General features: G+C 36.1%; 1 protein-coding gene across 1 annotated transcript in view; it reads right to left on the reverse strand.

Annotated features, from left to right (window-relative positions):
* LOC149574788 (uncharacterized) overlaps nucleotides 1-27,896 on the reverse strand; it is a 96,666-nt gene that overhangs the window by 49,295 nt on the left and 19,475 nt on the right. Inside the window, exons 2-5 of the mRNA XM_089814619.1 lie at nucleotides 20,569-20,732; nucleotides 17,471-17,594; nucleotides 17,238-17,370; nucleotides 10-77 (exon numbers count right to left, since the gene is read on the reverse strand). Coding sequence (XP_089670745.1) covers nucleotides 10-77; nucleotides 17,238-17,370; nucleotides 17,471-17,594; nucleotides 20,569-20,732 — 489 coding nt within the window. The remainder of the gene's footprint in view (nucleotides 1-9; nucleotides 78-17,237; nucleotides 17,371-17,470; nucleotides 17,595-20,568; nucleotides 20,733-27,896) is intronic.

Here is a 27,896-nt window from a genome sequence, read left to right on the forward strand (position 1 = left end):
GCTCAATACCTAGAATTTTGTAGGGCTGTTACAGTAACTTCTGTAGTTTCACTATTCCTTTGCCTTCGCATCCTTTTCTGTATTATTACATCAACACATATGAACGGTGTTAACAAAAGACATGAAAATCCAAACAAGGATTAGATGTTAGCTGAAAGTGAATTCCAAAACTAAGGCATGTGGGGATTAAATGTACAAATACTCTTTTGGAAACTTAAAAGCATACTTTCCAAATATGCATGCATATTATGCTATTTGACTGTTTTAATATATCTTTTCTTAATCATAATCAATATAGGAGTTATATATATGCCCATTGGCATCCACTCATTAAGGCAAATTATTAAATGCAAGAGCGAATTTTCCCTTGTTTAGAGTTATGGAGGAAATTAGAGAGTTACAGAAAAAGAAAATGGATGAAGCCCATCAGTTTGCACAGGTTATTAAGCAGTGAACAGGCTTCCCAGCATTAGAAGTTGTTGATCGCAGAGATGATTCACAAATCCCAACATAAACAATTCGCTTGGACTCATATTTTGGTCAACTGTCTTATATTGTCAGCTACGTTCACTAGAAGGTGACAGAAGATGCTGAACTCATGTACTCGGAGAACATTTAAGCTTGAAATATGTTCACAATTAACATGGCATTTCTCCCAGGTCATTCCAGTGAAATCTAAATATACATAGCAAGTACATGTGAATTTGACTAGTGTAAGAGGTGAAAAAAGGGAGCAAAATAATATAGTATATTAATTATTTAACCCCTGGCCCTGCCTGTTAACCCTCTCCTGCACCCCCAGGATTACCAACCTTCCTGTCGTCTTAAACATTATATGTGTATAATAAACCCTACCAAGATATTTCAACCAAACTTCCAATTTTTCACAATTTTTGCAAAGCATGCATTTTATCAAAAATGTCACACCTAATCAAACATGAAGCAAATCATTAAAGTTGCTGCTACAAAAATTTACATTCATGAATCCACCATTGAATTTCAGCATTTGTTCAAACCTTCAAATGGGCATTTTGTCAAACGATTCACATGTAAGGTGATTTTAACATGTTTTCACATTTGTTCAACACAGATTTTATTCACAATTTCCAGATCAAATATGCTGAATATGTTCAAGAACGCTTTGAAGATGTGTGTGTGTGCACATATATATGTTTATATGTATAAATGTATGTGTGTAACCGTGTATGTATGTATGTGTGTACGAACAAACGTATGTATGTATGTGATGTATATGTGTGTGTGTATGTAACGATCACTTTCTGAGAGCTGTTTTGTCCTGCCAGCCATTTACTATCCCTCAAAAACTGCAATATGAACTCATGAATCAACCCCTTCCTTCATACTATGATAGCCTAGACAATGGCACGGGAGTGTTTAAACGCTGCAACTTCCTTTTTGGCTGAGGTAACAGCTTTGACCAACCAACATAGGTTACACTGGAAGTCAACCAAACTCTAAAACCTTCAGAATCAACAATCACTCCTTCCTTTGTAATGTATGACATGATACGGCCTCTATAGCAGCATCAAGGGGTACAGCTAGAGTTAATCAGCTTTAGGATATAATTTAAACTTTATATCACCATGGCACACAAATCACTGCAATCATAGTTTCAGTTCTTCCACTATGCAAACACAGAGCTTATAAGTTTATTAATTATTCTGACATAAATCTTCAATAAATTTGTATGTATAAACCTGACTAACCTGGGAGACCAATTTGCTCAAAACCCTTATTTGCAAACATTCAACACAAAGGCAACTTAAGTTTGAAATTGCTCCAACAAAATCTGAGGGTTTCTATCCCCAAACTCCAAATCTTAAGCTCACTGTCAATCCCTACATGGAATCGCTCTGCTTTTCAAATTTTCTTTCACCAGTAAACCATTGGAGTTTTTGTCCTGCTGGTAAGAGTTTGCCCACAGGAACAAATCTCGAAAATAGATATTATCAATTTTTAAAATATTCTCCTTTCTTCTCCTCAACCTCCTTTAATAGCCTTCTGTGCAACTTTCTAGAATTCATATATTATAAAATGGCTTTCTAAATGCAAAATCTTTTAACACCTTAAAAGTGATTTTATAATATGTTACTTTTATTTTTGGCCCCAATTATACTCATTCTGAAAACAAGATCAATGAAATACAAATTGCCTGAAAAATGTTAATTTGACAATTTAATTCAATTAGTTATTTATTTTTTCTCCAAATGCCTGGGCCAAAAATGGGAACATTACAATGTGTGGGTCAAATTTCTCTTATCTTCACATTCTTTTGCCAACTCATCCTGATGACCCAAAATCTCAGTGCATAAATTTGTACACAGTTTTACCAAAAGCCATATAAATTCATTTTCAAACTACCATGAAAACCTAATGCTACTAAATATGCAAGATAACAAACAATATGGAGTAAAAAGAGTATACCTGTGTTAATAATTGAGTTGGGCAAAAAGATTTTTCAATCAACTTCTAGGCACATTAATCTCCCCTTAAATACTCATTGAGAAGTGGTTGTAAGTTACATAAGATGGACAGCAGTGTAACATCCCCTTTTCCGGGGCCTTAGCTATCAATTAGCATGTCATCGAAATACAGTTACTACTTTATATTCATGAGAAGGCAGTTCTAACAGCTCTTTTACATGTACATACGAAAGAGATTAACTGTTGCAATCAGTTTGACTGAAATATCATAACTAACAACTGAAGAATATTCAATTAGAACGAGTGGTTAAACAGTGATAATCAAATTTAAGTAAACAAGATCTTCGTCATATAATTACATTGCCATGTATACGAACATATTGCTATTTTAAATTTAGTTTGATCCATATAACTAATTAATAATCTTGATTTCAATTAAGGCATAATCAAATTAAATTAAATTGAGGATTTGAAGTTTGCAATACCCTAAATTCCGGAAGGGGAATCCGCCTAGGGCAACATCTGCAAAACCCAAGTTAGCCCACATTTACCGTTTAGGGCACAAAAAGGTATACCACTATATCGTAATAACCAATACCATTTAGGGAAACAAAACCACTATAACATCCCCTTTTTCCCATTGCTAATTATGACAATTAAATGTAAAAAAAAGATACGTTCATATTTATATTCACATGAATGAAGGACAGTTATAACAACCATCAAGTAAGCCTATCTCATTCAAGCAATTACATTTCATCTTCAATCAACTGATTTAACAGATTTCCTAATACATTGAAAAGGAAACCCGATTTTTAAGCATTGAAGGGAATAACTGATTAAACAATATTAACTATCTAACATGCCTTCAACTTGATATTCCAATTTATAGAAGTAAAATACCCGCTATTGGGAGATATTGGATGCAGATTATAACTCTCTCTTATGCAAGTCTTGGCACCTGGTGGAGAGCAAAAACAATTAGAGGCTTAACCTCCCAACCGCAAACCTAAAGTATCCCCACAGAATCTCAACTAAGAAAGGCCCTCTATCCGGAAATAGACATGGGACACCCTGTCCAACCACTAAGCATCCTGGTATTTAGAGTATCAACCCACTGCTCGATTGGACAACAAGATCTAAACATTGGACCACCATGAGCTGACTCAATTTTTAAAAAATTATTACTTGCTTATTTGTTACTGATTTTTCTCTCTTATCATGCAGGGATGTACCCATGGTTTAATGAATATCAATACACGCCCTTCATCTCAACCATGCTAGTCTTCCTAGATGAATGTCTAGGTGATTTGCCTTAACATTTTATATATTCACAGCCATGCATATTGCCCATCCTGGGTCTACGGATTCATCAAAAGATTCATAATACTTGACTTTCATAAGAGTGCTGAAACATTTTATATTCATAGCCAATGCATTATGCCCGACCTAGCCCTATAGCATTATAGATGCAAAATATAACTCTTTTCAGATTAGTCCATTATTATACATGTGTTGTACTCGTCTAAAGGAGTATATTGACAATACCCCTATACGAGCTAGCACATTTGTCAGAGATTTATTAATGCATGATCGTACTCGATATGCTTTCATGAACATTTCTTGCTATAACATGATGGCTCCTTAATTATATCAGTTCCAATGGAAACAACAAAAGGAATACGCAGGCCAAAAGCACTTCAAAATTCTGGACTATGAAGAATAATGAAGCATTCCTTGATAGGAAATCGATTGATTCAAATGCATAATTTCATAAAGATACAAAGAAATTCAAATAATAATGCATGACCTAGTGAGAGGTATAGCTCGACTTGCAAAATAACCAGGGGGAGCTTAGGAGGTTAGCACTCTTGTGCAATTCAAACTTATGGTATCGTCCTATATATATGGACGTTGGATATCTAGTCTCGTACACGGATCTCTCAGAGCAATGCTGATGATCATTCACTGGCTTTAGATAGAATAGAAACTATGGCAAAACAAGAATGGTTTTCGGCAAGACGTAGAAATGATACTTGAGTGTTGTAGACTGAAGGGGTGAGGAGTAATGATAATAATCCCTCACCATGAGTGAGCATAGATATTCAAGAAAAGCTCCTTTGTGCATGCTCATTTACGCAAGAAAGTTCTGGGGTGGCAAGGCACTCATAAGGCCATCGGTTATAATATGAATAGCTTATGATGAAACATTTATCAAATATAAAGTCTGATGGAATAAGAGAAATATGTAAGGTGGTCGTTCAAGGCAAAATAATAAAGCAATCACCAAGGAGAAAGAATAATAATAACTCCAATCTCTTAATGTTCTAATACAAGGACATCATCGTACTTAGCTATACTCGTAGGTGTATATACACGTACATACATATATGCGTATATCCTAAGCATATGTATTTTATGTATACTTTCAGAAAAGGGGTATACCTCTTAATTGACTTACGCACATATACATGTATATGTGGTATATGTATGAATATATTTAGGTATTATGGTGTCGTTATAGTAAGACATGCTTTGCACAACAAAATGTTCTCAAATTATAAAGGTAACAAAATTGCTAATCCCTATTTAATGATATAAGTTAACTAGTTAGCTCATGTTCGTCCAACATAAACTCTTGCTTGCCTAGCCGTTTACCCTTAGCCATGGTGGTTCAGGACTCATACCTATTCGCCCAGTGATAGGTGGTGCCCCCGTGCCCAATTCCTTTCTAATAATGCTTTCCCCCCTTCAACATGCTCCTACAAGGAAAGGAAATCCTCCATGAGAATATCATATTGCTCAATATAGTCACAATTACTATAAGAAGTTTTTTCTATAAACCATCATAACGGCTAACCACCATTTCACTTCCCATGAATTTGTAATGAATAACCAACTTTCCAAGTTTTCAACATAACAATATAATATCATCATAACGATTTACTAACATGTCATATTCCCATGAATCGTAACTAATTTTCGCTGTCAACTGACTTCACATGAAACCTTAATGGCTATATGAACATTTTTAAATTGCACCAAAACTTGAATGTAACAAGCAAGAACCTTAATAGACCATAGAAAGGGGTACTCCTAAGTAGAGTAGTTGGATACTCCTTTGTCACTCCCTAGGTGCACGTATCCCTATATCCAAAACGGATATATATATCCGATACAGCCCGGATACACATTGGATATCATACCCGCGCATGCCCAAAATAAATTGATTTTCCAACCATGTTAGATATTATATGATTTGATTTTTTTATTTGACTACACCTCTTGCTAGTATTGATAAAATGGTGCAAGGTAAGATCGAAGATGAGAGGGTGAGACGGATTCGTGAGCTCAACCTGCGGGTTCGTGGACTCCAATTGATTTTCCAACCATGTTAGATATTATATGATTTGATTTTTTTATTTGACTACACCTCTTGCTAGTATTGATAAAATGATGCAAGGTAAGATCGAAGATGAGAGGGTGAGACGGATTCGTGAGCTCAACCTGTAGGTTCGTGGACTCCCTCCCACTCTTGATCCTCTCGCAGTTGGATGCTCTTTCCTCTGTAATCAACTTGATCTTACTGATATCACGTCGGATAAGTGTTGGGTTGGACATGGCTACATCTTATTTATTAGATTTTTTTCACTTGCAGACAAGCTTTGAGCTCTTCGAGCTAGGAGGAATTTATTCTCTCCCATCCAAGATTTTCTTAGATGAAGATCTCATGAAGGCGCAGGTTACAGAGCTGAAACATGCTCGTGGGATAGTTGCAAAGGCGAGGAGAGCTGGTAAATGGGCAGTTCTAAGGAATCTGAAAGCAGTTATTAGAGATTTCCCCCCTAGTGGTTGGGAAGAGAGGCAGGCCCCCAAGGCCAAATGATGGTCCCACCAACAGTCGAACAAGAGGGAGACACCCACTTGCTCCCTTCTTGTTAATTGTTGGAATGGTAATGGGTCTTTATGGTCATTTCCTGATTTTTTATGTGATGCTGTGGGATCCGCAAATATTCTTGTCATTACTGAGACTCATGAGAGCCCTGTACGTCCTCTTCCAGGTGTTACTGGTTATCAGTGGTTATCTATATGTAGAGAGGAGGTTTGTGCTTCTGGTGGAGTACATGCCTCAGGCGACATGGCTTGTTTGATTAAGGAGGATATTTTCAGCAACACTTCTATTGTACACTCAGATACGTTTGTCAGATTTATGTGGGTCCACATTGGACGTAAGTGTCACCATCAAAGAGATCTCTATTTGGCTACTTGCTATTTCCCGCCTGTTGGGTGGATATTTTGCGACCGACAGTTTTGGGTAAAAATTCAATTGCAAAATAGGATGACCAGCCACAGCGTGTGAGACAGAGTCTCTCCTACCTTAAAGGGAAGGCTCCCCCTTCTCACTGTTCCTTGGATCAACTCAAGGTAAGCAAGAAATTGAGAGATTTATAAACTGGGTGCTACTATTATCCTTTCGTCTTAACTTTCAAGAAAGGATCCACTTATTCGTAAGGCGAATAATGGGCAAGGTGAATCTCTAATTACACTTCTATCACGAGCTAGAAACAGTGATACCGATAAATTTTAACTAACTCAAAGGCTAGCCAAAATGTACCAGTTTGGCTCTAAGTCTTGTTGTACTTCTATATAGTAAAATTTCTACAATTAGGGCACAAAGACTCCTAAAAATAAGAACAATCTAACTATTTTGCGAATCAAGATGAAAATACAAGCTACAGACAAAGCTTCTAGCTATGGATTTTCACAATTGCTCCTGGTCAAAGCTCGGGCTTCAATTGTTTCTTAACTCTTTTCTATCAATCACAAGATACAATATCAATGACAAAAGATAGTACGAATCAAAGGTAACTTGAATGAATTATAGACAACGCTTACAATTCACACAAATAACAATCTCACTTAATCAAAGTTAAGTCTCAAATGCTCCTTTGTATTCACTTTCTCTCAAAATAGTGCTACACAAACAAAGTTCTGCTGGCACAATTTCTCCAGAGCTCTCTTGCATAAAGATAATGATCCTTTTACAATGAGGGGGCACTCCTTTATATAGGCAAAGAAGTTGAAAAAAAGGGGAAGGAAAAAGTGGGAGCAACTCAACCAACTTTGACCAAGTCTAACTACAGAAACTAAAGGGTTACATGCAACTGCACATGCAACTCGCATTACATCTTTTACATACACATGTAACTCGCATTACATGTAATTACACTTTTTCATGTAATGCATCTTCTCCAACTACAAACATAAAAGAATAAGAAAGAAGACGGAAGAGAAAAGAACAATTCTGAAAGGCCTTGTACTTGACAATGCAATCCTAGATGATAACAGGATTGGAAGTCCCTGTACCTTGTACTACTGCATTCACGTTGATAACCATAGTGTTGCGTCTTTTGACAACCGCTAGCTCTCTTTGATGAATTGTCCATTATCATGTGGAAACTTGATGTGATCCATCTTTTCTCGCTCAAGTTGTCATGAATTCTCCTTTGTAGATCAGCACAAACTGGAGTCTTTGACACTTTGAAAACCTTCTTGACGATGTTCGGATGTACACTCGAAACAACTTCCCATCAACACCTTTAACTCCCTTTTTTTTTTTTTTGGAAGTAAAGTGCTTGGCGCATGGGAATGCATGTAAATGGAGATTGCCGATTTTCAAAAAGTGACTTGGGCTTTCCAGATGTCACTGCACGGAAAATGGATTACATGTAAATGCAACATGTAAGGGAAGGTGGAGGGTGAAATGAGATGCAAGTCTGAGTGAAAGATACACTTTAAATGCATATGCGGATGAAGGCTAAGATGGAAAGCATGGAAAGATACGGAAACATGTATTTGCTCATGAAGGTGTGAATGCATATGGAAATGAGAAAATGACATCTTTTTGACTTTTCAAAAAGTGACTTTTAGTCAAAATTGGACCTTTTAAATGCAATTACACGTAAGACATTTCGTGTAATCGTGTCGTGCGAATGAAAGTGAAAAATGAGATGGATGAAAATGAAAGTGGAAAATGGGATTACATGCATGTGTGAATGGCGAATGAGGTGAAAAACATGTAATCACATTCGTCGGATGAGATGTGAGATGTAATGACATGGAAATGGAATGTGAAAAATGATAACGCTTTCGCATGTAATGAAGGAAAAACAAGTTTTTGGAAAAAAAAAAAAAAATCAAAATGAAGGAGAAATTCATATTTTAAAGGAAAAATGCACATTCTAAGGCAAAGATTCTTACAAATAGCATCCATTCAACGATTTCATGCATAAAATTAGCAAAGATAAGCATGAATTAAAATACATGAAAGAAGAGGTCCACTTAAATGAAGGAGAAAGAGCTAAAATAGCAAGTTTTATAGTCTTAAGACCAATTCTCCCTTAAATCTGGATTTTAAAACAACCTTTTGACTTTTTCCACACTTGCATGTAATGGACATTCAATGGTCGGATTTGACATGGAAGTGCCAAATAAATGGTCTCTAAAAGCAATATCATGCATTTAAAACTCTAAAACAATCCCTTTTGATCAAATGTATGGGTTGAAAATGCAATTTTTTGAGTTTTTTGAACAAAAACATGACTTTTATTCAAAAATCTGGGCCGTCTTTGCAAAAACGTGGCCAAAAACTGCATGTTTTTTAGTCATTTTTGACTTATGAATGCAAAAACGACTTCCCCAAATGGATATACATGGATCCAAATGCAAAAAACTTGCTTTAAAACACATAAAAGTGAATTAAAACCCCAATTTTTCAGGCATTCTAAGCAAAAACGTGTTTCTCCAAGCAAAAACGATTTGGTGTTTTAACACCAAAATAATGATCACAATGTAATGGAATCAGCAAATAAGGTCAAAACGATTTGATTCCAAACAAAAACATGTTCCAAATTTGAAGATTTATAGAGTTTTTTGCAAAATTGTGCCCTAGCTTGGGAGTTTTGAACACATTTTTGGGTGCAATAAACTGATTTTTTATGAGGGCAAAATGATCACCTCTCCAAAACGTTTTGAATGCAACTGATTTCATCCAAATCCATGGAGAAAATCAAAAGTTATAAGCAAAATCGGAGGTTTTTGGAGCAAGAACATGTTTTCTTCACATAATAGGACATTTTTATGTTCATTACATATTTTAAAACATGTTGGAAGGCAAAAGAGGACCTTTTAGAGTCCATTACATGTTTTAAAATATGTCTTGAGACATAATCTCACTTTTTGAGACTTATTGCATATTTTAAAATGTGTAAGACTCTAAAATCTCACTTTTTGGAGTCACATATTTTAAAATGTCTCACCTTTTTGATGCAAAAGCATAAAAACTCAAATTTTCATGTCATTGCATCAAAAAGGTCCACTTTTATAAGCTTTTGATGTAATGGCATGAAAAGTATCCTCAAAGTGAATTTTTAGGTGCAATAGCATGAAAAGTTTCCACTTTTTATAGATTTTTATGTGCATTTGCACATAAAAAGTCCACTTTGAGGCATTTAAGTTATGTATTTCACTTAATTTTATAAAAATGTCATCAATATGGGTCAAAAATAACATTTATGCATCCTATTAATCAATATAATACATAAACATTATATTAAAGTGACATTTATATAAGTATTTGATTTAAAAATCAAAAATTTAAAAAGTAACTAGATAGTTCTATAGTCACTTTAAGTTAAAAATTAAAAAGTAACTCAACTTAAAATTCTAACATTAAGTGCACTATAGTCACTTTAAGTTATAAATTTAAATGAAAAGTAACTTCAAAACATAACAAAAAGTGAATGTCAAAATGAAAATATAACATCATATTTTTAATTCATGTTGTTGCACCTAAAATGTCCACTTTTGAGGCACTAAAATTACCATATCTCTTGACTGACAACTCAGATTGACCTCTAGGTTAGACCGAATCGAAGGAGAAAACGAAAGGCATGACATGAGCAAAACCAAAGGACTAAAAACAAACAAACACAAACTCAAAAGCAAAAAAGGGTCTTTGAAGGCTTCAAAAATCAAGCAAAGGCTCAACAAAAAGCAAAACAAAAAAGACTTGACGAAGGTCTTCAATAAAAAGATTCATTGTATCAATTGGTATCGATTGGTTGATCAATACTAATTAATTAAATAATGAAATAAACTCAGAGAAATGCGAAACTAATTTGAAAAAGTTTCGTACTGTTACCTACATTTTGTGGTGACAAAATGCAGGACAACACCACCAGCTTCCTCCCATTATGCTATTCATGGTACCGAGGACAGAGACCCGTTTGTTGACCTTTGTGAGACTATTTCTCAGTTTGCTGCTCTAGGGGACATTATTATTCTTGGGGATTTCAATGCGAGAACCAAAGAACTCCAGACTCCGCTTTATGATCACAGTTCGGATCCTATTTGCTCTACTGAGATTGATCAGACTTCTTTTGGGCTTCAGTGCCATTTTGAGGATGCTCTTGGGCCATTATCCATGTATGGTAGACATCTACTGCAGCTTTGTGAGTCTTCTAGTTTGGTGATCTTGAATGGCCTTTCCTGCTTTCCTGGATCTGAGTTCTTCACTTGTTGGCCTCATTGTGGTGGTGCTAGTTTCGTTGATTGTGTCCTCACCTATCCCTCATTCATTTCTTGCATTCGCAGTTTCACCATCATGCGCATTCTTCTTGCGAACCATGCTCTCCTTAGTATTCACTTTCGCCTCTCCCCTCTTCTTTTGCCCCCTCCCTTAGCACCTCATCTTTCATCTGTCACTGCTCACTCACCCATTCACTTCCATTTTCTCGAAGGTGATTGTGAGCTCTTTTCCACTCATCTTTCCAGATGCCTCAACCCTTCGTTCTTTTTTGACTCGTGCAAGGCTGCCTCCATGTTTGACTTGTTTGTGACAACTATCCAAAAGTTTGCCATCCTTTTCATTCCTCATCGCCCTCCTTTGCCCCTTCATAGCAAACGTCATAATACTTGTCCTATGAACCAGTGGTTCGATACAGACTACAAATCTTTCCATCGTTCTATGCATTCTGCTTTTGAGGCTCGCTCCACTGACTTTGTCCATCTTCGCTCGTCTTATCTTTGTTTTCTTCGTAGTAAGAAACGTTCCTTTACCGCTTCCAAGTGCAAATCCCCCTGCTCCATGCTGACCCACAATCCCCAGCTTTTCTGGCGCACTCTTTTCCCCCGCAATTCTCCTCCACCCTTCAACCTCGACTTTCACTCCCTTACCTTGCACACCATGGCTCTTTATGACATTCTAGGGCAGCCTTCTATCCATCTCATTTTGCCTCCTTTCAAGCGCTTGTTCACCCCTTCCCACATTTTTGAAGCCATCAGATCCATGAAGTGTAGTAGAGTTGCTAATGAGGAGGGTTTTCAGACTGAGCTTTTTAAGTTCGGTGCCTTGGTTCTGAGCCCCTATCTCTCTATTCTTTTTAATAGAGTGATTCACACTAGGTTTCGACTTCTTGGTCCAGGCATCTGATTTATCCTATTGATAAGACCGGTCTTGTCTCTGATCCGGGGAACTACAAAACCATCATGATTGGGCACACATTTGCCAAACTGTATGCGACAACCCTTAATGCTATGTTATCTAGTGAGTTGGACAGGAAAGGATGTAGGGCTAGAGGACAGGCTGGTTTTCGGGTAGACTATCAAACTATCGATCACATCTTCACTTTATGGGCTATTATTGAGGATGCTAGACATAGATCAGAGGAGGCCTATTGTTGCTTTGCTGATTTTCGCAAAGCTTTTGATTTTGTCCCTAGGGTGGCTCTGTTTGAGAGGCTTAGGGAGATTGGTATCTCTGAGATGTTAGGTACCGCTATTATGAGACTACATGAGACTGTGGTTGGCAGATTCAAGATTCCTAAGGGCTTCTCGGATCCGATCCATAGCACCATTGGGGTTAAGCAAGGATGTCCTCTCTCCCCTATGTTGTTCAGGTTATATATTGATGAGCTTGAGGACTTCCTCCTAAGGTCTTCGCTCCCTGGAGATAACTACTATCTTCACCAGGTTCTGATCTCCATCCTTCTTTTTGTCAATGATATGGTTCTCCTTGCTTCCTCTCCAGACAGTTTACAGAGGCTTCTAGATGGCTTGGCTTCCTTTTGTGATCAGCAACAGCTTGTGGTTAAGTTGGGTAAGACTCGAGTCATGATCTTCAATTGTTTAAAGACTTCCCATCTTCACTTCTTTTTCAAGGTCAAGAGATTGAGATCACTACATCTTATACTTATCTGGGGGTTAAGTTTTTCGAACCACAGTTCAGTATGAGACCAGCTATTCAGCCCAGAGTTAATAAGGGTATGGGTTCTCTTTGTTTGCTTGAGAAACAGTGTTTCAGGTATCACTTCCAAGATACCTCGTCCAAGTTATCTCTCTTGGACTCTCTTGTGAGGGCAATTGTTCTTTATGGGTCTGTGGTTTGGGGCCCATCTCTTCTTGGTTCTGATTGGGCCTCGACTGAGAGGGTTCAAACTTTATTTTTGAGGCACATCATTAGATGTCACAGGTTCACTCCTCATAGTGTCATTCTTGCTGAGTTCGGCGCTCATCCTTTCAGTCTTGCGGCCATTTTTTATTTGGTTTGGTTTCCTCCATCGCCTTCGTGGTTTTGCAGATTGTGCTAGTGATTGTGATCGGTACTCCTATTTGGCTTATTGTTCATTTGTTTCTATTGTGAATGCAGAGTCTGGTTCTCACGCACAATGCTGGTATGCACAAGCCTCTCCTCTGCTCGGTTCGATTGGGATTGATATTGACCGACTCCCCCCTTTTCAGTTCTTGCTGGATGCCCCGGCTCATCTTCTCCCCTCTCGGCAAGAGTTGAATGAATATGTCAGACTTGACATTTATAAACAGTACATTGCCACAACCTGGGTTAACCCTCCTAGTGGGTTATGCCCACGGACGTCCTTTGACGCGAAGCACTTTTTGGAGATGTCTGATGGGATTATTGTTCATCCTAGCTACTTTTCTCAGCAGTGGTCTCATGCCCTGCATATCTCTTTGAGATCTTTCAAAGTTGGTTCTAACTGTCTTCGAGTTCAGACTGACCATCATATTGTCAGTAGAGAGCGGATCTGTATGCTTTGTACTTTAGGTGAGGTGGAGGCTGAGACTCACTTCACTTTCTATTGCCCTATATATTATGAGATCAAAGGGAGATTTTTCTGTCTGTTCTGGGAATGCTTCTCTCTCTATGATTTTTTCAGCTACTATGATCAGCGTTGTCTTGCACTTTATCTTCAAGAGGCCACTATGCTCCATGATAGCACAATCCAGTCACTGCTTCCGCATCGGCACTCGTCTACTCAGCTCATTATTGCCTTCTTCACACCATTATCTCCTTTGCGTAGTGTGAAAAGAACTTCTAGCTCCACTAGATCTACCAGACATTCCAAATGTGTCAGATACTGTATCGGCTCTTTGCACTAGCGACACTCAGCGACACTCCTCTAAGAGTAACCAGAGACAGAGCAAGGCCTCTACTCATCAGCAAGCACATCATTCAGTGACTGATTTCTTTTCGCCTAGAAAGGACTCCTAGTCTCTCTCTTGGCCTCCTCTTTGTCTCTTTGTTTGCTTTCTCTTGTTGTTTGTATTTATTTTTGGACACCTTTGAGTGCTCCTGCTGTTCTCAAACTCATTGTTGTAATCCTCCAGTCCCAGAAAACCTTTTGTTGGTCTTTTGTTGGACATTAATATCATTATCTTATCTTACTTATCTATGAAACTTTTCTCATAAGTCTTGGTGTGCATTGCTAGTGGGTTTCTTATTATTTGCTCTTCAATTCTTTCCATGCATATTTTTTTCATTTTGATGTACTCCTTACTCCTTACCCTAACGGTATGTGTATGGTTAAAAACTTTAAAATCAACATTTTCAAATTTGCCACTGTCGGTTATGTTAGCTAGTCACTTTAATCATCATCCTCTATGGATGATAATGTAAACCATATAAATTGAAATGTACATAGCCATCCATGAACAATAATACCAATCAAGCAAGTTTTTTAGGAAAAAGTATGTCAAAATGTTGTATATGCAATTTGTGGTATTTAGAAGGCTAACATAAGAGCAAGGAATGGGCAAGTTTGTGGGCAGAGTGGGGAATCATCGTCATGGGAATGCTAGGAGGAAGGAAAGTAAGAAAAGCAATGAAGTATAACGCCTCTTGATTGTGAGGAAGCTAAGGTAGCAGAGCAACTTCCTACACTAGCCTTGAGAGGAAGATTATGCAAAAACCTTCTCAGATCTTTCCAACAATTACAGAAACTCAACTATACATAAATAACATGCATACAACTCAGAGATTTACACTAAGGAAATCCTTTCAAGAGAATAACCCCACACTCCAAAACCCACGAAATCAATAACAAATTCCAATATACTTGCTCTACAACTTCTCAAATTAGTGCCACCAACAAAGATCCTCAGGGACTTAACAACTATCAAACTCTCAGTATATATCCCAATGCTTACTCATAATAGAATTCCCTCAAAACATAGGGTTGTCTTCTAGGACAAACAAAGGACACATTATATCCACCATTAGGTCTATGTGACAAATTATAAATGAAATTTTATTTCAGGGGTGCTTCCCTTGAAATCCCCTGCTGAGGCAAGTAGCCCCTGGCCTCAGCCAGTCAGGGGACCAGGGCCTGCAAGGGCAGGGGCCCAGGGTACGTACCCACCTTGCATCCCCTGGGCTCACATATCAGCGGTAACCTTTTTATTGACAGTAATTTTTTATTATTGCAAAGTCAACACACCACTTTTCCTAGCATTAACAATGCATAGTTCAGCCCATCCCAAACCTAAATGTGGGTGGTTTATGTGCCAATAAGTCTTAACAAATCAAAATGTTATAAGGCCATTTGTGGGTGGCACAATGACAACCTACAAAAAGGAAATATACCAACAGGATAGAGAAAACTGTGTATCCAAGTATGAATGTGAAAATAGAGGAAAGAAGCTGGAAATAATTGCTGCAGAAGAGACTCAAGCAAAAGCACAAGAGGACGTCCATACAACTGAAGATAAGGCACTAATTTGTACAAGATGCTCTGATTGAAGAAGATGTGAAATGAACTTAAATTGAGAAGTTTAAGACATGAGGAGGAAGATAACAACGAATCAAGAAAAGCATAATCACTTGCGGTAGCCCCCAACAACTCATTTCTAACTGAACCATGGGCCAAGAGGCTCACTGTTTTATGTTAAGGGTACTACGATTTAGGATGATCTCTTAGCTTTTGGAATTATCCTGCAATTCACGTGTGTACACCATTACAAATGTATAAGCACTGAGTTGATGTACCAACTAGCAAGGCAGACAGAGAAATTGCAAGTTTGAAGAGTTGTTGATGTGGTAATAACAGGCAGATGTGGAAAATCATCTAATTTAGACAAATGGAAAGAAAGATACATGTTTATAGGTCTTGGGGTAAATAATCATTGCTGGCAAAACTGGCGCAGGATTGTTGTCAAGTTTTAGTGGTAGGATCCATGCATCACTTTTGGCAATAATGTAAGTCACTGAAACGTTTCAAAAAATTGTAGTTGAAGACTTGAGGACACAAGTTAATATGATGCTCCTATTTCCTGCTGCTGCATTGTAATGTAAAGTTGTTTTTCCTGGAGTTCAGAGTCCTGAAATAGCAACGTTGGATTGCCTTGCTTTCCCACTGTAATGGGATAATATCAAGTTTTCTACCCTAAGAAGCTAAATTGCTTTGATGTGTGAATTAATGCTACACAAGGATGTGTTTCAAAGACCACACTAACATCATTCCACTATTTGCCACTGTGCTGCTACAGTACACAAAATCCCTGTCCTCCAATTGCAATCCCATGCCATCACATCTTCCCAATTATATTGTCTAAGGAGGACTTTGTGAACATCCCATCTAGTGATGCCTTCACTTGTCCCATATTCCATAAAACCACCCTGATCAGCCCAAAGCCTCAATAGCTTGAAGCACTAATACAAATACAGCACATCACTATGTTTTATCATTGTGATGTGGTATTGCCATATGTCTCAACCGTAAGCACAATTCAACACTGTTGTATGGGCTATTCATATTTTACATGGGAATCCTTGTAAATCATATTTATTGGCCAAACACATGCCAACAGCACTAATTTAAAGGTAAGACGTGATGAATGTACCATTTTGAAACCTTAACTATTTATTACTGAGCAATCGGAAAAATGGAAATAGGTCAACAGCAGGGTCCTTACAATTTTAAATGGAAAAGATTTACAAATTAAATATAATGATTCTCAAACTATCAACTATCAAGCAAGGGTACTTTATGCTTTCAGCCAGCATAAGGGCTCTCATATATTTAACCCTTCAGGTTGAGGATCTGAAGGATCCTCTCCTGCAGAAGGCTCCTCAAAATCCACACAATGCACATGACCTTTTGTTTGATAAACTATTCAGCATCACCTTCCAAGAGATTTTCTTCTTGTACAAGGATGAGGTATCAATCCACTACATTTATCATCAATTATTAATTAAACATGAAGCATAAAATAAAGGTAAAATGCATTAACATTTGGATATCAGAGATAGAGTTAATATATTCATATGAAAAAGGTGTATTACAAAGCAAGTTATACAAACTAGCACAAAGAGCTGAAAACTGAAAGTGTATTTGAATAGTCATCACTAAAAACAAAAATAGGTAGAAGTACCACTAAGAAAGGAAATTTTCAAAATACTAGCAATAATGATTTAACAATTTTCGAGACATTACAGACCTTCAATCTGGCTGTATATGTGTCTCTTTGAGCATTTTCTGCTTTCCTCAGTTCAGAGCTGGCCCATTCTGTTTTGAAAAATGATGGATCTGTATACCTTTTCAAACAAGCTCCAGTCCCTGCAATATCAAACCTGAAAGCCAAGTCGCTAAAAATAAGCTCTAGAAAAATATTTCATTATGTTTAAATCTTGATCAAAATCCCATAAACAATGAAGCAAACTAAGCTTTTACTTATCCAGTGTAAAGAGCCGGGGTGGTCCTCTGCATTCTTCATAGGCATTACGTATAAAGTAAGGTAATTCACTGTAAGTGAGATGATTCTGATGGTTTGGAATACTAGCATGCCAGTCACTGCCTGCAATGATGTGTGTAAAGACCCTACATCAGATTCTAGGATAAATATATTCATATGCAGATAAGAGATGCTGTACGTTAGTATGTTTATTGGGTTCTCGCATGTTCTAATTCTTCGATAGTTTACACTCAATATGGAAACTACAAAACTAGGGGTTGAGCATTCCTCAAAAAACAATATCAATTTTGAATGACCAAATTATTAACATCATTTAAGCTCTGTGGATAGTAGATATATGTATTTGCTATTTAATGGTATGTCCATTCGACTAAGATAATCTAATGCTGATCTAATAGTACCCAAAAAGAAGCAGCTTAAATGGTGCACAGCCTGAAAAAGCTTCAGAAACAAGAGCAAAAGTATCTTACAAAAGCGTGATGCCCCCTTCTACTAGGTCAATTTTAAAATGATCCTTGAAAGCAAGGGGGATCCTTTAGAGTTTAATTCCTGGTAGAATTATTCATATTATTCAGGATAATTTCAATATTCCCCATGTATCAAATCATGTAATGGATGGTAGATTTACAGCTGCTCGAGTTTGGACATGCTCAGCTTGGGGCTCCCTCAGATCTTTATCCATATTGGGATTCTCTTTCCCAACACGACCGGTTTACTCCTTCCCCTACGCCCACTCCCTATCCATTACAAAGTTTAGACATAAGGAGTTTCGATCCAATTTACTGATAGCATTAGCTAAAGTTTTCCATATCACATTAATCTTGATATGTTATACAAAATTATAGTATTAATTGTCTCCGTTGAATTCATTTTCATAAACATATTATTTATATATATATATATATATATATATATCACTTCATATAATAATACTTTATTACTGTCATATATACTTATAAATTATTATATAACATTAGAGATGTTATAAGAAAAATAGTTATCTTTTAAAACCAAGGAAAAGTAATAAAATTCATACCTTTAAATTTATTAACCATCTTAATGTACTTAGATGGGCCCACTTCTATACCAAGATATGCAAATCCTTGTATCCCTATAATCTCGGGTCCCCCCTACAATTTCGGCTCTTTCCATTTTTTTTAGTTTTTAACCTTTCTTCCTTGATTTGACCTTCACGTATGTTTTGAGATGGCATGTGATATCAGCACCAAATAAAAAATATAGTTTGGCACATTCTACTTGTTGTTCCACATTTGTTTATTACTTGCCTTTGATTGGCTGCCACTCTTATTTCTATCTTCCCATCAACGGATATTTCCACCTTTGAAAGGCAGATTATATTGCCTTCTCAGAGATTGCAGATCCCTTTCCGTTTTTATAGTTATTCCAACCAGAGGTGTCTGGCGCTCTAGCTCCGAGAGGCCTCCCTACTCAGAGATCACACCTTACAGCTTCGGTTCCCTCTGCACCAAACCTTGGATTAGCTCATCACAAACTTCTTTCCTTCCACGACCATTTCCAGGGGTAGGAAACGACCTCACCCGACTGTCTCCAGTCACACTAGATTGGTCAGACCTCGGCTTGGGTTCCTGAGACAGCAGCACCCTACCCCCACGATTATGCAGTGGCAAAGACATAGACGATGCCAGACCCAAACCCTTGCCCGTCCTGGCCCATATCCCTCTATATGGGATTTTTTTGTATCGAGAAAGGACTGACGGTCCTTCTCTCTTCCTTTTGTTTTGTCTCTTTCCCCTGTTGTGCACTCTTTATCAGGTCACCATTTGGTGCTCCTGCCGGTTTCTTTACTTTACTGTACTGTTGTATCTTTCAGTCCCTTAGCCTTGTTGGTCTCTTGTTGGACATTAATATCATTATTTTATCTTATCTTATTATCTGATGAAATGAAGTTCGATGGTTATTTTGTATTCAATGTATGATGAATAGATGTACGTGGATCTTCATAGTTAAATAGGGCTAAGTGACCCTTGGCAAAGGTCGCATCCCATAAAAATATATTCATGAACGCTTTCCTATCTGCTTTATTGAATGGCCCTTCCGGATGTTATAATAATTATAACTTTGAATATTTCTGAGCCTATTTAAGTATTAAATGATTTTATGAGCGGTGTTTTTGAATATTATATTTAGCATCAATGATTTTTTATTAAATGTATCCAATATAGTATTGACTTGGTTATAAGAAAAATAATTATTTGAAATCAATAATTATTATATTCTTCTATTCATTACATATATATACATTTATATTTATATGTTTGTATTGACCATATTATTAGATTTAAATCATATGAATCCATTATCATATTGGTTTATATTATATAGCCATTATCTATTATTTATTATTATTAGAGCTCATGACAAAAAGGCTTTATGAGGGTGGAAAAACTCAATTAGTTTAATGAAGCAATGCATATCATAACAAATTGAGCTCAAATTCTAGATTGAATTGCCAATAATTTCCTTCTATAGTTAGTAAAATTGCAAGTGTGCTAGAAAATAACAGAGTCAATGGAGCATGTCAATTTTGACTTTGCATTTGATAATCTCCTCCCATGCAGTCTGATTATTTCCACTGAGTTACAGCCATCGCAAATCATCCAAGAGAATGAAGCTATAATGAAAAAGTAGTTACAGCTGGCTCCATGGGTAGTAAGTGCTAACTTCTTATATGGGGCCACCCACAGTGACTGATTAGCATGAATTAGCAAGTTATCAGTCTGGAGGTTTTCAACCATATAAAGGTAGATGAAAAAGTTACAGATATACTGAACATTACAGCCTTCTTAATGTCTTTCCATATAATTTGTTTATGTTTAAAAAAAAAGTAGGTGCTTTCTTTCAGGTTAAACCAAGAAAAGGTTTCTCGGTGGTTAACATCCAAAAACAAATTTAAATTGATCCTGAAAATACAAACAACTGTTCTTGGCAGAAATAGTATCTTAATAGCTGTAGGTATTTGTCTTCCTGTAACTCAAGAAAAGCTTAACTAGACTGTAGTCAGAAAAGTTTTGATTGTTTCAAAAATAAAGCTTACCTATTGAATGAGCGAAACGGACTTGATTTGTTCCATCCATGAATGCCTTTTCAATTGAAGGGACCTCGGCCTCAAGTTGTTGTATGCGAATTGTAAGTCCGTGACTTCTAGCTGCAGTTGCCATGATTTCTTCATGCACGTTATGGAAGATTTCAGCAGCAAATCTGGTGTCAAGATTAAAAATTTTAGTCTATGTAATTTCTACTATCCCAAAAGCATGAAACAAACTTGATGCCTAGCGCATCATAAACTGTTCAACAAACAGGCGGCTCACTTTTATAATGTTGCAAGTTGCATTATATCAATGATGGTTGTGGAAACATAATGGACAGAAACGAAGGCTTTTAATTGTGAGAACTTCAGAGAGATCAAAGATTTTGACAACAATGTGAACTTGGTATAAGCAAAAATATAAATTGATTGAAGTCCAACGCAAACGAAAAGAATTTCAATGACTGTTCCTTTCTCTCAAAGTAATTTCAAGACAACAATAAATGCACTCAACTTCCACAAAATAACTGTATTTCTCTTAGGAAGAAACAGTAGAAAAAGGTTTTAGTGATTGCGTGTAACGCCCCACAAAGAGATCCGAGAGGACAACAAACAAAAGCCATTAAAAGAAAATATATATATATATATATATATATATATATATATGTAGTGCCCCTCTGTCTTTGTCTTGTCTTATGCTATGTTTTGTTCCAGTTTTGGTGTGATAATGAGACATAAATTTATATAAGTTTATACTAGTTCCTTTTGATGGTTAGTTCAGTTTTGTGCTTCTCTTTTATGATCTTGCTGATGTATTGATGCCTCTTCGATAGAATATAATAAAAGGATAAATGTTTATCATGAGGATTATATGGTCATTTAAATGTGCATAGGATTCTTCTTATTAGTGCATAAGTAGGAGATTATAAAAATATACAGATTTATATAAAATATCAAAATGAATACTAAATGTGTAGGAAATTGTAAGACATTATAATTTAATAAGAAAAAAGAAAAGGAAATTTAATAAAATACAAATAAATAAACTTAGGTCTAATATTGAGCTATTCCAGGGAAGAGAATGAGAGAATTAAGGGAATTGAGAGAGATAGACAGATCACTAAAGCCGAAAGAAATTGCTATCACAGGACCAGCCAACATATTAAAATACATGTAAATTAAAAAACAAGTGAAACAACCACAATCTCGGGCAAATTCATCACTTATACAGTTATACTTTCAGTCCAGTAACAACAGATCTTTACTTTAAATTGATGAAAAAAAGTGACATGAAAAAATTGTATTGATACTGATACTCACAAGAGGAGGGCCTTGCATGGTGCAATGGTAATCAAACAGCAGTAGATTCCAAAGCTGAAGACCCGACAGATATGTGGGGCAAACTAAAAATTGTGATGGATTTCAACACTCAAAAAAAACATAATAAATGTTAATACAAAAAAATTTAAGTTAAGAAAAACAACATGTACAGAAGAATGTAATAAGCAATCAAAGAATTAAGAAGATACTAGCTAGGCTAGCTGGTCTAGCAGTAAATTTCAGAAACTTAAGGGTTCTAATACCAAGAATGTCCTATTTTATTCTTACCATACCAATAAAAAAAAATTGTATACTGTCAAGTCTGAAGTTAATGTTCATTAAAATAAATTGAGCTCATCAGACATGGTAAGAAACCAAGATTGTTGTTGGAGAGATTTGCTAAGACTAAAGATCAGAATGCAGCCAGTATAGCAAGGAGTTAAAAATGTAAAGCTTTTGCATAGAGAGAGTGCAACTTTATGAAGGGAAGTTTCATCTAGATTCAACTCTAGGGTTTACATTCAAGAGTGTATGATTCCATAAGGAGTACTTAAAATGATGTTTGAAGCCGAGAGGAGTTTACTAAGCATTGTTGTGAGCACACCTTTGAGGAGGAGGAATTCAAATAAAAAAACAAAAAATCTATGTTTAGTGTTGCAGGGCACACATTGAGCTGAATGCACAGTTAAATATGGTGTGGTCTTAATTTCCAGTTGCTGTTGTTTGGGGTGCATGGGAGCATGAGGTGTGTGTACTTATGAGGGGGGAATTGAAATCTAGGTTACACACCTCATGTTGCACACCTAGCACAGAAAATTCAAAAATCTGAATGCAGAAGAGTCGATGCAAGTGAATGCCTGATTGCAGGACTGCGTTTCAAAACTTGAAAATGCTTTGATCACATTATTAGGTGCACATAGGAGACTCAAAGTTGTGCTTAACAAAAGAGTTTTTTGATTTTGTAATCAAAAAGATGTGTTTGCATTCAAAAGTGTGCACCTACCCCGTAAGGACACCTCAACAAAGAGAGAGAATATGATTTCAAGTTCAAGTGCACATATAGGGTGTAGGAGCACCCCTCACCAAAGAAATATTCAAACTCGTCACATTCAAAGGTGCACACCTCGTGAGGATGTGCACATCTAATCAAATTTATATTTCAAGTATCAAAATGTTGTTTCAACTCAAGTTAACAAGGGTGTTCCTAGTGAAGTGCACATCTACACAAAAAAAACAAGAAGTGACATTTGAAAAACTAGGTTTCACTGTTGAACCCACGTGCAATAAGGGAAAAAAGACTTGAAGCTTTCAACAGATCAATTTCTATTATTAAGTGTGAACCCTGTGTACACACACACTTCATTGAAGACATCAAGCTAAAACATTTGACATCTTTTGAGAGGTCTGCCCCTCTAGATTGGAATACAAAGATAGATTTCAATGTTCTAAAATACATTCAGAGGTTCACATTTATCAAATTACAAGGTGTTAAGGTTGTAGCTTCTGTCGGATTGATTTTATCATGAGATACCTTGTTGATGGTAAATCATCTTTAAGATAAATATCTTATATATATAATATATATTATATATGTAATATAATATACATCATATATATTATACATTATATATTATTATATAATAATATTACACATATGGTTAACATATTAATATTACATATACGCTTAAAGATGAGTTATATATATGGTTATTTATATTATTAATATATTAACTAATGATGATTAACTATAGAGACATGTCTCTTCCTCCTCTCATATTTATGAGTCTTCAAATCTGCATTTGGAAGACATCAATCACATTGGCAATGTTAGTACATTTGCAGAAAACGGTCCATGTTACTCAACATGGTATCAGAGCCAACTGCAAATGTATGAACAAAGATAATATAGAATGCATAGACTTTTTGTAGAGAAATCAATAAGATACATAATGCTCTGTGACAAAACATCATGCTAGCAATATAAAGATTTCAACTGGGATGAATATGAATAAAATGCTAAAGCGATATCTTTACTGATTTCAATAAAAAAAAACACTGAAAGCTGCATCTTCTTGGTGTTTTGTGGGTTCCATACGTTCCAAACTAGGTTTTGGTCTTTTCTGAAACAAAATGAAAAGCAATTGCCGACTAGAGCAGATGACACAATATTACGACACGTACCTTCATAAAGGAAGTGATTCCTCACACATCATCTTAAGTCGGGAATTTCGGAGGACATATCAAGGCTACATAATTTTAATGAGAATCCATTGGAAAGTTAAGCCTGCTGGAAAGCCACATTGGCAGATTGTTACAATGAACAGAGTATTTGGATGAGATTCTCACAAAGGTGATAGAGCAATATATGAACTTTGAAGTGTTTAAAAGGAGGAGTTTTTTTATCAAGTGCCATGTTTTGTAAAGCATGAGGTGATCGGACGCCAAGCATTATGGATATTGCTTATGATCTGAATATCAATTCGGACTCTTATAGCTTTCAGACATGCAAATAAAGGGACATGGTTCTATTTCTTGAGGCATGAATTCTATATCATGGTATGGATCTCAAAATCTGAAGGAAGATAATAATATTGAAATCATTACCATTTCTAGAGTTCCAACTCACATACAAGAAATGCAAGTCTAGCGCAGGTTTGGCCTTATAGTGTGTTTGAGCATCTCATAAATCAGTGATCAATGAGTTTTCTCCACATATTGAGTTTCGATCTGAGTTGATAGTTTGCAAGGGGAGATGCCAAGCTGTATATCTGTTAAAGGTGTAAATTGGGGTGATTCCGTAGTAAGGATATGGAAACCAAGGAAGCCATAGGCATTTAACAATTCGATTTCATCAAAAGAAGCATTCTTGCGACTGAGACAACCTTCAAATTACTTGAACTTGCGTACAGGAGAAAAGACAATGTAAAATTGCTAAAGCAATCCATTCAAACCTGATTTCATACACACAGAATCATCAACCGACACTTGCAAAGGGTGACGTGGATAGTAATTTACCTCAGTGATCCCACCACCATTTATACTAGACGCGAGATACTCTGAAAGAATTAAAAATATAATGAAAAATGGAGTTTTTTTAAAAGGCATGAAAGCATCTGCTATTTCAGTGGACCATCACGAATAAATACCAAGTGAGTCATCATGATGGCCAAACCATAAGGTAAGAGATTGAAGACACGACATATGGGAACACCATATAAGTTAAGGAAAAAAAGCCATTGACTGGGATCTATGTGGAAGTGACTAACAAAGTGTTTTGGCATGTTCCGCCCTTGCAGATTACTCCATATGTTCTTCTCTCTTGTGTTGACTGATAACCCTTATTCCCTGGTCATGCATACTTTCAAGGGTATGTTCAGTGTATTCGACAATGTTTTCAAACCTTCTCAGTTTGGGCTCCTAGTAGTGATTCCTTCAGAATAAGATGTGTCCTCTACGTATATGATGGGATTATTAAAATAGGGGTGAGCACCCAATAATGACATTATAACATCAGATAGAAGGTAATCAGAGTATTAAGGTAAAAAGCACTGATGAGGGCATAGAGATTTATGTAAGCCTCAGAACAGACAGCCAAAGCCTTGCTTATGAGTATTACCTCTCCTCATTGGATATTATTTGTGGCAAACAAACCCTTTCCGCAGACATTGTTTGTCATCCTGATCTCCATTGCCCCGATGAAATCACCATCTAGTCTCACCACACGAGGCTTGCCTATCACCGCTCCTACAATTTCTCTGCATATGTCGAAATATTCAACGCCAGATTTACGATAGCAATTGGTCTATGCCGTGGGAGTTTTATAAAACATAGTTCTTGTGAGCTAAAGTAAGTATACCAATGTTCTCATTATTACATATGCTCTCATTTCTATACGTTAAATATGAAATATTTTGAGTGATATAGAACAAGGTGAATATATATTAAAGTTTCTTCTATATTAGTAAATCAATGAATATATGTGTGTGTGTAATATTAACTATATGGTGATTATACATAAAGTCAAATATAGTTAAATAATTTGTAAAGGATATAAGTGAAATTGGTCACTATGAATTAATGAGTGGCATTATGGAACGTTAAGAGCACAAAGAAGAATTGTCAAAGGACGCGAATATGGATCATGGTGAGGAAAAAATTAGGAAGTTTGAGGAGGACGCTTTAGTTTTTTTTAAGTTATTGGGGAAGATTAATTTGTTGGATGGTATTCTTATTGTTGGCAATGGATATAGAACTCGAGCAGGAACACAAGGACCATCCCGAGCGAACTGAATAAAAATAAAATTATGGATATTCACCTACAAGTAGAAGTGATGTTCTTTTCAATGATATTGAACTAGACGATTTGATGGTTCAGACTGATTATGTGGAATTTTACATTGTAGGGGGAATAATAAACAATGCTTCATTCCCACTTGAACCATCTTTAGAAAAGAAATGTTACGTTCTCTAACATCTATGGACCCTCATGTGCAAATAAGTATTCTCATCTTTTACATTTATCTACTCGTTGTATCTCTCTCCTATTTGTAATTCTATAATACTAGAATAGTTATTTTACTTGATCTTTTTCTTTCTGTCTAAGTATATTCTTACAGGAAAAGAAGGTCGGTACTTTAAATATGCTACCTAATATTGTGCAGACTCAATCCAATGATAGTAGCTCCAAAGACCCTGATGATCAAGATGGATAAAGTGTGGCTCTTGAAGAAAACATCTTTTGATGATTGAGATTATGAAATTCTTCTACATTAAGAGGGAGTATAACACTTCTTCCAAAGCAATGCAGAAGATCAGAAGATTGATACTCAGAGGGGGTCTGAAAAATACATGTGTGTGACTTCATAAGCCTACCAATGTGTACATTATGAGGAAATAACAACTTATCACTAGAAAGTCAAACGATTAATATCAGATTCAAAGAGAGTTTGACAGGCATACTTGGGCAAGGAGAGCTTCTAATGGAGTAACTACGTGACCTGACTTCCCAAGATCATTGTTCAAAGGGAGAATTTTGAGGTGTAATCCTTTGTGAATGATATCTTCTCTATAAGCAAAAGTTCTAAGTGAAAATTCCTTGTAATTCATTTTTATGTGAGAGAGAATTGAGGTGAAAGCCTTTGTACTACCCTCTGACTAGGTTCATGGGGGTTACTATTTCACATATCATATGCAATGAAATGTGACGATCTTTCATTGACATATATAAACAGAAGGTAACCATTATAAGATGACGATCTTATAAATGGTAGACCTATTATCATGATAGAGTTCATTAAATTGTTGTCCCAGAGTGTTGGAAATCACGATAACAAACAGATAGAAGATAACCATTGTAAAGTGGCGATCTTATAAATGGTAGACCTGTTATCATGGTTCTTTGGGCCGAATTTTGCCGCACACCATAATAACCAACTTGTTGTGGTTCTTTGGGCCGGATCTTGCCGGACACCATAGTTACTACTATAGACCACACTTAAGGTAGTGTTTTTAAAGTTATGGAAATTGCTTCAATTGTGTGTTATGAAAGGTGAAAAATTTAGCCTCATAGTGAATTGAATATCACACTGAGATGATATCTCTTCTTATTCTTGAGAGCATAATGTGTTCTATAAATCCTTCCTAGCTAAGAGGGAGTGTTAAGGTTGTAGCTTCTGTCAGATTGATTTTATCATGAGATACCTTGTTGATGGTAAATCATCTTTAAGATTAATATTTTATATATATATATATATATATATATATACGTAATATAATATTTATTATATATATTATACATTATATATTATTATATAATAATATAATAATATATTATATATTATTATATAATAATATATTACATATATGGTTAACATATTAATATTACATATATGCTTAAAGATGAGTTATAAATATGGTTATTTATATTATTAATATATTAACTAATGATGATTAACTATAGAGACAAGAGACATGTCTCCTCCTCTCATATTTATGAGTCTTCAAATCTGCATTTGGAA

This window comes from Cupressus sempervirens, chromosome 2 (genome assembly GCF_028749045.1).
Source record: "Cupressus sempervirens isolate cs-2001-9-10 chromosome 2, ASM2874904v1, whole genome shotgun sequence".
Lineage (NCBI taxonomy): Eukaryota > Viridiplantae > Streptophyta > Pinopsida > Cupressales > Cupressaceae > Cupressus > Cupressus sempervirens.